This window comes from Eucyclogobius newberryi, unplaced genomic scaffold (assembly GCF_026437365.1).
Source record: "Eucyclogobius newberryi isolate DKJ021-1_F unplaced genomic scaffold, fEucNew1.0.hap1 SCAF_19, whole genome shotgun sequence".
In the NCBI taxonomy this organism is placed as follows: Eukaryota; Metazoa; Chordata; class Actinopteri; order Gobiiformes; family Gobiidae; genus Eucyclogobius; species Eucyclogobius newberryi.
The window spans coordinates 31,669,655-31,681,654 of NW_027315823.1; the positions used below are offsets into that span (position 1 = coordinate 31,669,655).

Here is a 12,000-nt window from a genome sequence, read left to right on the forward strand (position 1 = left end):
CTGAATAGGTTCGGTAGATACAAGTGGGGAGTTTCTGTTGAAACAAACAACTCCTTCTACTTCAGGAAGGCTCCGCCCAATGGGCGGGTCTTACCACAGAACAGTATTAATATTGGAGTTCTCGATCTAAATTCTTTTATTGACAATGACTCTTGGATGAGAGTCGAAACGTCTATTTTTTCTAACTGAGTCCAGACGACTACAACTGAAGTTTTTTCTACTATGATACTAAAATCTAATAAATTCTTAGGTGTGCTATTTTCCAAAGAAATAATACATCACTGTCGTCTTCAAATTCTTTCGTGGCCATCTCCAGAATGCCTAGTTTCCTTTTCGTTGCTTTCTTCTCCGTAGGTTGTGGCGCTGGACAATTTCCTTCATCTAAAAAAAGAAAAGAAAATGTAAATAATACATGAAGCTAAACCAGTCAATCTAACGGTGAACATTTCCCTTGTTGAATGTTGATATTGCACCTTGTTGCGTTGTTTCCGGTGGATCCGTTTGTTCTCTCTCCTCTTGGGTTTGCTCGGCTACACTGGACTCAGACTTTCTCCGGACCTTTTTTGGTGGAGCCTCAGCTGGATCTCTTTTGGGGCTGGAAACTGGTTTGGATATGCTAAAAAATGTGGGCCACTTGAACAGACTTCCGGGAGGTGTTCCTGACCTGAGCTTTTTAACATACGGGATATTTTCGAGCTCGACTTGCTGTCTTGTTATTGGACGGTTCACTACATTTGGGGATGTTCTACCATTTGAGTCCAGGGCGGGGTTTGCTGAAGCGTCTGTTGGTCCATCTTTTTGTGCAGGCTGCTGCTGTTCTTGGGTCTCGTCCATTTCAGATTCCATTAAATCATCGTCGAGGCGTTCGGCCGGCTGCACATCTGTGTGTTGTTCTTTGGAAACCTGTAGAAATAATGAATACAGTTTTTGGTCTATAGCGCTATACAATTGGATTTATGTGGCTTTCAAGACACTCAAAGCACTTTCTATGCCGTTATTCATTCATGCCATAGTCGGTGGTAAACGTCTGTCGCCACAGCCGCCCTGGGGCAGACTGGCTTCAGAAATCATCGAGACAGGACATTCTTAAGATGGTGAGCGACAATCATGGTAAATATATCTTTATTACCCGAAGAGGATTTAGACAGTATCATGACAATCCATCAGAAATGTGCTAATATACTGTATGTTTTGGTTGAGGTTAAAGTGTTGCACAAAACTTATCAGAAATATCTTGCTTGGAAGATTCCACTGCAAGTTTCAATTACCTGTGTGAGGTCCATCTCTGCAGAAATGTTCTCAAGATCCTCCGACTCAACTGAGATATTTTGAGGTGACACACTTTCGTCATTTTGATTCCTGGATTCAGTTTGATCTGTATTTTGAGTTTTGTTTTTCTGAAAACAAAAACACACAAACTGTAACTGTAACTTCAGTATAAACTAATTAAAATGCCTTTATTTACAATTCAAACTTATATCCTAATGAACCAAAACAAGACCACACCCACAGCAATAAAATGAAACTATCTGATCGAACTGTTAATAATTTTATGATGTGTGGTATTGTGTAGCCTACTTTGCCCTGAACATCTGACACTTGGTTAGGCAATGGCAATAAATGTATTCTAATTCAAATAAAAAATAGATAAAACCAGGTCAACATACCTTTTGCTTGTACTCGGACAGTCTGGGAGCCAGCTGGACTCTGTAGCGATATTTCATGGATTGCCAACTGTGGCTGGTGACTTGATGTCTGCCCATCTCCTGCCACAGTTTGTTACCTCCGATCTCGCTCACGTGTTTGCTCACATAACTCAGAATAGCATCGTCTTCCTCCGGCGTGAAGGCTGATCTTCCTGTTCACACAAAGACAGCGTAATGTAAATGAGGCCACGAGGACATAAAACTACATCTGCTGCGCAATGCTAATAAGATGCTAGCTAGACCGAGCAGGAACTTTGATGAAATGAGGTCTTTACACTGAAGAAAAACTGCTTACTTGTATCCATTGATAATAGTAATAATAATTGTATTTCTCCTTCGGAAAATGCTAATTTGTATTTTAATAATCTTAATACAATGTGACTTTAGGCTGTTTGGAAGTAATGTGTTTGTTGCTTAATCCATAATGATGTGCCATTCATATTTACAACTGTAATACAAAATAAAAAAGGATGTAATATGACCCATACCTCCTGAAATGGCGGGAGAGCCGACTTTGCTCTTTGTTTTCCTTTTTGCAGAGTTGGGAGAACCTGGATTGAGTCTGTACTCTTCTATATTCAGCTTTTCCTTCTTCTCAATACAGTCCTGAATGTACTTTGTCGACACATACCTGAAAAGAAAACAAATAAATGACTCCTGTTCATGCAGCAGACACTTCTGTTTCTATATCTCCCCATTTTTGCTCAAATCGATTGGCCAAATATTACATTGATCTATATTACACGCATATGATATTTTGACTCAAAAGTAAGTGCTTATGCTAGTATTAAGACTTTAATACAGTTTACATGTTTTGCATGTAATATTGCGCCAGTTTTAAGAAGTTGGTGGACCTTTTCAGGTTATAATCAAACAAAATAATAAAGATTATCCTCAAATATTAAACCTGCGTAGATCATTATTGTACATCTTCATGGTTTTATTATTTCACTATATTTATAAAATAAATCACAATAAATACATTTTAAAATTAAATTCAGCCTACCCCATCTTAATTCGAGAATGTTGTGATGTACTCAGGTGTAAAGTACTGTAATAGTACCAACCAGTCAGCAGTACTTTCTCTAATAGACGACCTCTCCTCTGGATCTTTGAGCAGGATGATGCCCGTTTTTTGGACGTTACACAGCACACCTCCTCCAGCTGTGATGAGCGGCCGCAGCTCTTGTTTGACGGGGCCCGGGCGCAGGTAGAAGCACAGCGGCTCGCCCTGCTCGCTCACAAACAGGCTTTTGGACTGTGGGTCCACTTTACTTTTGGATGACATGGTGTTTCATGTGTTGTTTAAAGCCTACAGAAGAAGAAGAAAGATTTGCTTTGTACTAAACTGTCCACTCTTTTGATGCTATACATTAAACGACAAGCTACAGAAGGGAACAGTCCCAATTTCAGCCCACCTGTGTCAAATTTTACTATAAGAAATCCTATTGCAGTCAAGCAGGGCTACCAACATGTTTCATACTGGGCCATAATTTCAATTAGTTTTATTGTGTGGTTTTTTTTACAGGTTATTTTGTTATCTTAAAATGACAACTTCCAAGTCACGACGCCCATCTCAGTATCTCGCCACCCCCACCATGAAAACCACTGGAGTAAAGTAGACTTAGCTACAGCCTCAGAGTATAGTCAAAGGCTCTCGATGAAACTTTTTCTTACAGAAATGCACCACCTGCTAGTTTCAATGGAGATGTTTATGCTTGGCCTGAAAGGTTATACAGTATATAGAATTAAACATATCTAACTCCAGGGAGACAACCAGCAGGTAGCTCTACCACACAGTCACAAGTCAGATCTGTGGAAAGGTGACTCCGCTCAGAGTAAGATTGCTTGCTTTTAAGGGGTATTTTTGAGCCCTTATAATTGAATAAATGCAAGCTAGACATATATTAATGTTACAATGTGGTTCCAACATTATAGTCAAAGCAATAACACATCCATGGCAACAAACAAGAGTCCCCCGTTTCATTTTAGTCCCCCTTTTGTTCAAACGCACAACTAAGATTTGATAAGGTCAGAAAACGCAGCAATTCCCTCCAAAATCTAGTAAATTAGCTTAATTACCTATGAAGCACGGTTTTTAACTCAATTCTAGTTTGAACTAGATTCCGCTAACGTTTCCTCTTTAATCTTCTGACTCAAACGCCTTAAGTTAACAGTCTGGGGCTTTTTCATAAGGAGAAAACTGAAGGCTAACATGTTCTGTCGTGTTCAAGTAAAGTTAAGTCAGAACAAGTCAAAATATGATGTAATTCTGAACCACCTTCTCCTAACACTAAACTAAAGCTGCAATGTTTCGTGTTGTAATGCCATTCTTCGTGAACAGTATGAAAATAAGTAAAGACAGAAACCTTATTAGCCTGTTTTCTTTTGATGCAACTCTTTTCGCGCCGCGGATCGGAGTCAAACCAAAACAAACCTTACTTCTGGTGTTTTTCCTCTTTGTGGTGACGTAGCTGCTGCGTCAGGGGCGGTGCTGCTCAATAGCGCTACTTTCCTTTAGCGGTGAGAACTGAGAGCACTCAAACACTTTTTGAAAGGAAAAAAGGGGGAAAAAAACTCTTATAATAATAATAATAATAATAATAATACTATTAATTATAATAATAATAATAATAATAATAATAATAATAATACTATTAATAATAATAATAATAATAATAATAATAATAATAACACTCTGATTTGGGCAGAAAATATTGCACCAGGATGATTGACATTATGTCACAGTATTGCACATGGGTATGACAGTATTTCACATGATTATGAAGCTGAATGACACATGTTCAGGGCTAACAGTGTTTGTTGTAGAGTCTGACAGCAGCAGAAGGAAAGAGCTGTGAAACCTCTCCTTCACACAGCGAGTAGTGGATCAGTCTGTCACTGAAGCTGAGTGTCTTACAGGGGGTGAGACTCAACCCTGAGTCTCCTCAGGAGGTAGAGCCGACTGGCTATTCACTTCGAATAGAGATTTAATAAGGATTATGTGTTGTAACTGATGCGGCAATTATTTAAAAAATGTAAGCGGTAGATAGAGGAAATGGCCCAGTCCCTATGGTACAAGCCTATAGTGACTATTTGGAAGTTTAATTTCAATGCTATTAAAATGTATGATTGCCAATTTCCAAGAGTATTATTCTCTATTAGAAACGAATAGACTATAAACAATATTAAATTACAACGTTTCTCAATCAACATGCTTGTTTTTGTGTGGGAGGAAAACTTGTGACTGATGATTCATAAGCAGGTTAGTTGCTCAAGTATCCGACAAAGGACAAGGTGACTCATTAAAGAGGAGTGTCATCATTGTATTGTCATATGTACTGCTCTTAAAAAAAAACTCATTTTTATTGCTCTTATTGGCACAAAAAGAGTCATATTCATGCATTATATTATTCGCAAAGAAAACACATAAAGATTTGTATTTATTTATATATACATGCAGCTTTTGGAATTGTCTTAACAAATCATTGAAAACACAGATACAAGACCACACATGCTTTAATAAATAATCATTGGGTTTTTTCCATATGGCCCCTGTCTTCAGTATGTTTCTAGTCTCTTGTGACAGCTTTATTGTTTCTGGCCTCTAAAGTTTTGCCTGTGTGAAAACAGTAAAACAGCTGTGTGTTTGTTTATATCTGTAATAATTAGAGGAATGTTTGTAATGTATCCTGGGGTGTTGAAAGTGCCTCTGTGAAATATCTCTTGTTTATTTCCTTGGTTTATCTCAATCAAAATGTGGAAACCGCTGGAAGTTTGGGCCCCGGAGGACTATTGTAACTTCACACGTGTGTCCAGCAGAGGAAGCTGTCACATTTCTGAAGTAGAGCCAATATTGCTTTAAAACGTCCTGCAATTAATAAAAGCAAAATAGGAATGTGTGTGTCAACGCAATTACAACTCCAAGAAGGAAAGTTACAGCGTGTACTTTTAAATAATGGGTTACACCACCAAGCCTTTAAATTGTTCTCAGAATTGATATTTTTGATGATTAGGTGACAACAGATCTAAATGCTTTAAAAAAAAAAAAAAGTCTTGATAATTGCCTCAAATGTGTATTGGAGTTTCTTAAAAGGTATAATTTATGGTACAGTATGTAATATATCTGTACATAAAATGAAAAACTATTGTAAGTATTTGCCCATTAAAACCTAAAAATCTGAATGTTGTCTTATCAAAAACAGTAAAGGCATAAATATATATACTAATAATATGAAATACATGTTTAAATGTCTTTAAACCGGACTCTGGTGTCACTCACATGTATCTGATTAGCTTTCATTTGCCAAAACCACCTTTCTTCTTCATACTTTTTGATCATCTGAGGTTAATCCCAGTTGCACCATTAAAATCCATCATTATAACCCTAACCCAAGATTTTTTTTTTTTAAAGTAGGCTTGTCACCCACATGGAAACCATTTCATCATCTTCAGGTATGTGATGTCAGGTGACAATTAGAAAAGGATGAGTCACTTGGAAACTTTCCCTTCACAAAGCTAACAGGCTGTAAATAGAATAAGATAACGTGACTGAAAACAATTTGCATGTATTATATTGCAATTAGAGGTGTCACTAGTTCTTCTGAACAAAGTGTTTCATAATCAGACGCATTACTCATCACATCTCATCATCCAGATCGGAATGTCATTGTGGAAAAATAAACACAGGTCGATTTAACAGATTATTACAAATGAATAACTGGAAATCTCCACACAAACTTGTCTATCTAGAAAAAATAAATACAAATTACTCTCCAGACAACTAACAATCTTAAGCAGAAAATCAACAGTACAGATATTTCCTCATATTTTACTTCACATACCGTATACGGGACAAGACTATCTACAATCTAGGACGGTACATTTTTTTTCTTTTGCCACATCCAAAGAGCTATCTTAAATAAACTTCAAATTACAAATCATATGTCCAGACAGTTAGAAGAAGAAGAATAATAATAAGAAGAAGAAGAAGAAGAAGAAGAAGAAGAAGAAGAAGAAGAAGAAGAAGAAGAAGAAGAAGAAGAAGAAGAAGAAGAAGAAGAAGAAAAAGAAAAAGAAAAAGAAAAAGAAAAAGAAAAAGAAGAAGAAGAAGAAGAAGAAGAAGAAAAAGAAAAAGAAAAAGAAAAAGAAAAAGAAAAAGAAAAAGAAAAAGAAAAAGAAAAAGAAAAAGAAGAAGAAGAAGAAGAAGAAGAAGAAGAAGAAGAAAAAGAAAAAGAAAAAGAAGAAAAAAAAAGAAAAAGAAAAAGAAGAAGAAAAAGAAAAAGAAAAAGAAAAAGAAAAAGAAAAAGAAAAAGAAAAAGAAAAAGAAAAAGAAAAAGAAGAAAAAGAAAAAGAAGAAAAAAAAGAAAAAGAAGAAAAAAAAAGAAGAAGAAGAAGAAGAAGAAGAAGAAGAAGAAGAAGAAGAAGAAGAAGAAGAAGAAGAAGAAGAAGAAGAAGAAGAAGAAGAAGAAAAAGAAGAAGAAGAAAAAGAAAAAGAAAAAGAAGAAGAAAAAGAAAAAGAAGAAGAAGAAAAAGAAAAAGAAGAAAAAGAAAAAGAAGAAGAAGAAGAAGAAGAAGAAGAAGAAGAAGAAGAAGAAGTTATAGTATAGTAGTATATATAGAAGTTATAGTAGCAGTAGTAGTTGTTGTAGTAGCAGTAGAAGCGGCAGCGGTAGCAGTTGTAGTGGCAGTTGTTGTAGTAGTTGGAGATGAAGTAGCACTGGTATTTGGAGTACCGTAGTAGCGTTAAAAGTAGTAGTAGTAGGAGAAGCTGTTGCAGTTGCAGAAATAGCAGTCTAGTAGTAGGAGTCATAGTAGTAGCACTAGTAGTTGGAATAGTAGTAGGAGTAGTAGAAGTAGCTGTCGTAGCAGTATGAGTAGTAGTTGGAATAGTAGTAGGAGTAGTAGAAGTATCTGTCGTAGCAGTAGGAGTAGTAGTTGCGTTAGACCTTGTAGTATATAGTATTTGAGCATCATCATCATCAAACATTTACAGACACATAGTCCAGAGTTAAACACATCCAGCAGCATTTGAAGTAGTACTATTAAGTGTAGTAGTAGTAGTCGTAGCTGTAGAAGTAATGGGGGTATTTGTACTAGTAGTGGTAGTAGTATTAATAGTCGTTGATCAGGTGAACTTTATGGGCCTGGGTTGGTAGACAGTTGCTCCAGTATTTCCCACTGGATCAATCCTCAATGACCTGAAGTTCAGAAGTTCATGCAGTGGCAGCTCAATGTTCTCTGACAAGCTCCACTTCAGGAACAAGCTGCGTCTGAAGTTAAACACTGAGCGGCGTCACAGTCACAAGCCAATTTATTTAATTTTTGTATCATGTACTTGTGAGTTTGTCTTCTGAATTTGACCCACTAGTTTTTGATAATAGAATAGTGCCCTGAGAGAGAAGAAAGAACAAGAGAATAATAAAGGGACAATATCTGGTATTTTCAAAGGATGGACAGAAAAGTGAGAAATAATGCCTTATATCCATAATCCATCATTTTTATTGTCAACCTAAAGCTTTTGCTGTTGAATTTTACTCACAGTGGGAAAAGTGATCAAACAGTCATTCATTCAAGTCAAATATATTACTCAAGTAGAACTAATGTACACAGTCTGAGAAGTACAATTTCTTTTAAAAGTTACTTCCTTGGCGGGGGTTTACTCTAATTGTCCATATAGTATTGTCATCACAACTGGTATTACTACTTGAATGTATATATCTAGTGATTTAGCCTATTGTGACTTTCTACCTTCAACGCTCCACAAATACAAGGACAAGACAAAAAGTTAGAAAATATTTTATTTACAACACAAGTTATCCATACAAACGCATTTGAGTAATCCCTTTTTTGTCATCATAAAATAGATTCAGCAGACACTTTATCATCTTTAAATGCTTTCGTTATGATCATCTATACAAAACATTACATTATACCTGCTACGTACGGTATGTGTATAATAGGATTCTTCACAAGGCACAATATGGCTTAAAACGTGTTACAGAAATGTGCCTATCACAGTTTTAGGTGACTCAGAAATACGCTATGATGAGACAGTCTTATGATAACACCTTTGTCTGCTGCCATTCAGTGCACCGCTTTCAAAAAGGCACGTCTAGAATAACGTTTCTCTATGACACTTGTAACGCAACATACAGTAGACATAAGCTGCTTGGACAACGTGTGTGTCCAGTATTCACAGTAAAAGCAAAGTCGTAATTTTTCACCTTTTCGGACAACCAATCAATAAAGCCCCTTTTCTTTATTCGACTCCAAAACCAGTAGAACACTTTTTTGATGTAGTGCAAATAGAACAACATGAACAAAATAGAGATTGTTTGATGGTTATTTGTTAAGCACATCTACTAAGGTGTTCATTTTTGTACATATTTTCTTCAGATTCATATATTATAATCAGAATAGTAAAATCATATTAGGGTGTTACTTTATTTATCACAAAATACCAACCATTTGCATAGTGATTTGGCAGTTTTTTTTTTTTTTTTTTACAGCAGATGCCCTCCCAGCCTACAATGGAAATATTGAGGAAGTGTCTAGCTCAAAGATACAACAGTAGTATACGATCGGAATGGGCTCGAATCATAATAATATTCACAATAAATTACTTTTGTCTTTTTGGTGACAGTCTGTAAATTATATTATTCTGTGGTCAATGGATAAAAATCCTTCCTGGAATGACATTTTGCTGCAATACCTTAAGTAACCACAAGAAAAAATGGCAGTGTAGGAGTATGAATCAAACTCATGTAATACTGTGGCACTGTGCTTGTGGTATTCTACTGATTTATTGACTCCTTTAAACCTTTTATTCAATTTACTTCAGTCAAAATGTCAGTCTGGTCTCCTCCCATTTGGTCTCATTTTTAGAAATGCATGTCCATCGCACTTATGTTTTAAAAGCTGCTTTCACACTTTGCCCCGGGTCAGCCCTGGTTTGGCCCCGGTTCAGCCCTGGTTTGAGCCCGGTTCAGCCCCGGTTCAGCCCTGGTTTGGCCCCGGTTCAGCCCTGGTTTGAGCCCGGTTCAGCCCCGGTTTAGCCCTGGTTTGGCCCCGGTTCAGCCCCGGTTTAGCCCTGGTTTGAGCCCGGTTCAGCCCCGGTTTAGCCCTGGTTTGGCCCCGGTTCAGCCCCGGTTTAGCCCTGGTTTGGCCCCGGTTCAGCCCTGGTTTGAGCCCGGTTCAGCCCCGGTTCAGCCCTGGTTTGGCCCCGGTTCAGCCCTGGTTTGGCCCCAGTTCAGCCCCGGTTCAGCCCCGGTTTAGCCCCGGTTTGGCCCCGGTTCAGCCCCGGTTCAGCCCCGGTTCAGCCCCGGTTCGGCCCCGGTTCAGCCCCGGTTCAGCCCCGGTTTAGCCCTGGTCTGGCCCCGGTTCAGCCCTGGTTTGGCCCCGGTTTAGCCCTGATTTGAGCCCGGTTTAGCCCTGATGTTGACTGATGATGTTTGGTCCTTTTCGAGTCCTGGTTCAGTCATGGTCTAGTTCAGGTGTACGGTCAGGGTTTAGTCCCAGTTCAGACCCACATTTAAAGGTACACTGTGTAACTTTTCTGATGAGGTTTCTGTACTGTTTGTAATGTTCCACAATGTGGCATTAAACTTCGGCATCAAGACAAGCCTCCAGGCCGAGGTCAGATCTGAGGAAACTCCGCCTCGCTTTCAAGATATATTTTTAGCAATAAAAAACCTGTAATTGAATAAATACAAGAAAATGCGGACCCCTCCACTAGGAAAAGTTACACAGTGCTCCTTTAATGAGTGCGTGGGCAAGTGTGAGCGCAGCTATAGTCACTAGTAGAGGTCCTTCATGATCTCCTGGAGCAGTGGGTGCAGACACATGTCCACCTCGGTCTGCTTGAGGAGCTGGATGAGGTGCACGTGGTCAGTGACGATTTGCCGTAGGTCCGTCATCTTCTGCAGCAGTTTGGCGAACAGCTGCAGGGACTCGGGGTGGTTCACTTTGAGCTGCAGCTCCAGAGAGTGCAACACCGTCTCCTGCAGCTGTTCAATGGGCTTCACGTTCAACAGGCCCGGCCGGTCTGGAAGAGAATTATATTATTGTAAATATAAGACTATTTGACTGCAACATTAGTCACGACACAATTGCAAATAAGAAATCTGATGTTTCTTATTAATCTAATGTACTCTACAGAGAACTAAACATCTTGCCTCGAAAACCCAGAATGATATCGGTGTATTTTTACACAGATCTGCATCTGTCTGGTCACTGTGTTAATCTCCATGAGTTCAAATGGGTGTGATTGACAGGTGGATGAGCCAATTAGAGACATTGTCCATTCATATCAAAACAAACAAAACAAAATGCTGTTACTCTGAGGTGAAATAAGTTGATTTTGTTCTAAATATAGATGACCATGAACTTATTGGTTTCACATGAGTCTTGCAAAAAAACAAACATGATTGCACAGTACTGTTTGAGTTTGACTCGAAGTGCAAGTGACCGGACTCACTCTTCGTAAAGAAAGTGTGCATTCTGGATCCCAGCCAACTATACATGAGGCTTTGTTATGTATACAACCTAAAAATCAAGTCAGTTGGTTGAGTGTTCTCCCAACATTTAATGCACCTGCAAATGTTTAGAATATACATTTATCAGTGTGGGTTGAGCTGAGTGAAAGTATCTGCCAAATATATGAATCTCGATATTATGCTCTTTTGGTTTGAGATTTACACAATTCAATATTGATCCTGAATAAAGAGTGTACTGCAATAGGGCGCTTGAAAGTGCTGATGTCATACTCAGAGATGGGTGGCAAGAACCAGCTTTCCCATTGATTACATCATACTATTTTCATAGGAAATATCCAAAATCCAATGCATGTTAAAGCCTGTTAAAGTAGTTTAACAATAATCTTTTTACCTGCTTTCATCAGTATTAAATATTATAAGACGACTGAATGCTGTGAAGTCATCTGAAACCCAGCAGTATAATTAATGTACATATATATAGTACTATAATGGTCATTGTATTGAGGAAAACAAACCAATCAATGTGGAGAGTGACCACGTGTGGGTTGACATTGAGTCTAAACTTTCTTGTGATGCAACCTGAATGTAAATGTTGTTATTTGTAGAAGCTCACTTATCTCGAGCTAGGGCCTTAATCTCACCAATCATGTTAATAATCCACCTAAATGTCCGACTTCTTTCCTGCACCGGGTCAAGGCTCCACTTTTGGCTCCACCTTTGGCTCTACTTTAAGCTAAATGTCTGTCAAAGCAGCTCTTTAATGTATTTCTATTCAAAAACACAGCATATAAATCCAT

The 12,000-nt window shown here is 38.1% G+C and overlaps 3 protein-coding genes across 4 annotated transcripts in view; all 3 read right to left on the bottom strand.

Annotated features, from left to right (window-relative positions):
- The window catches only part of mrto4 (MRT4 homolog, ribosome maturation factor), a 286,325-nt gene that overhangs the window by 54,274 nt on the left and 220,051 nt on the right, over nucleotides 1–12,000 (bottom strand). The gene's annotated exons all lie outside the window — the stretch shown is intronic.
- Nucleotides 231–4,162, bottom strand: terf2ip (telomeric repeat binding factor 2, interacting protein). The gene is made up of 7 exons (XM_072452661.1): nucleotides 4,076–4,162; nucleotides 2,774–3,018; nucleotides 2,195–2,337; nucleotides 1,668–1,858; nucleotides 1,269–1,397; nucleotides 474–903; nucleotides 231–381 (listed from the first exon to the last, which is right to left on the bottom strand). The coding sequence occupies exons 2-7, from the start codon at nucleotides 2,992–2,994 to the stop codon at nucleotides 236–238; spliced, it is 1,260 nt and encodes a 419-aa protein (XP_072308762.1). The 5' UTR covers nucleotides 2,995–3,018; nucleotides 4,076–4,162; the 3' UTR covers nucleotides 231–235.
- The window catches only part of pparg (peroxisome proliferator-activated receptor gamma), a 45,179-nt gene continuing 41,667 nt past the window's right edge, over nucleotides 8,489–12,000 (bottom strand). For both annotated transcript variants that reach the window (XM_072452647.1, XM_072452646.1), the window contains exon 9: nucleotides 8,489–10,752. In XM_072452647.1, the coding sequence (XP_072308748.1) occupies nucleotides 10,505–10,752 (248 nt within the window). In that variant the 3' untranslated portion in view covers nucleotides 8,489–10,504. The remainder of the gene's footprint in view (nucleotides 10,753–12,000) is intronic.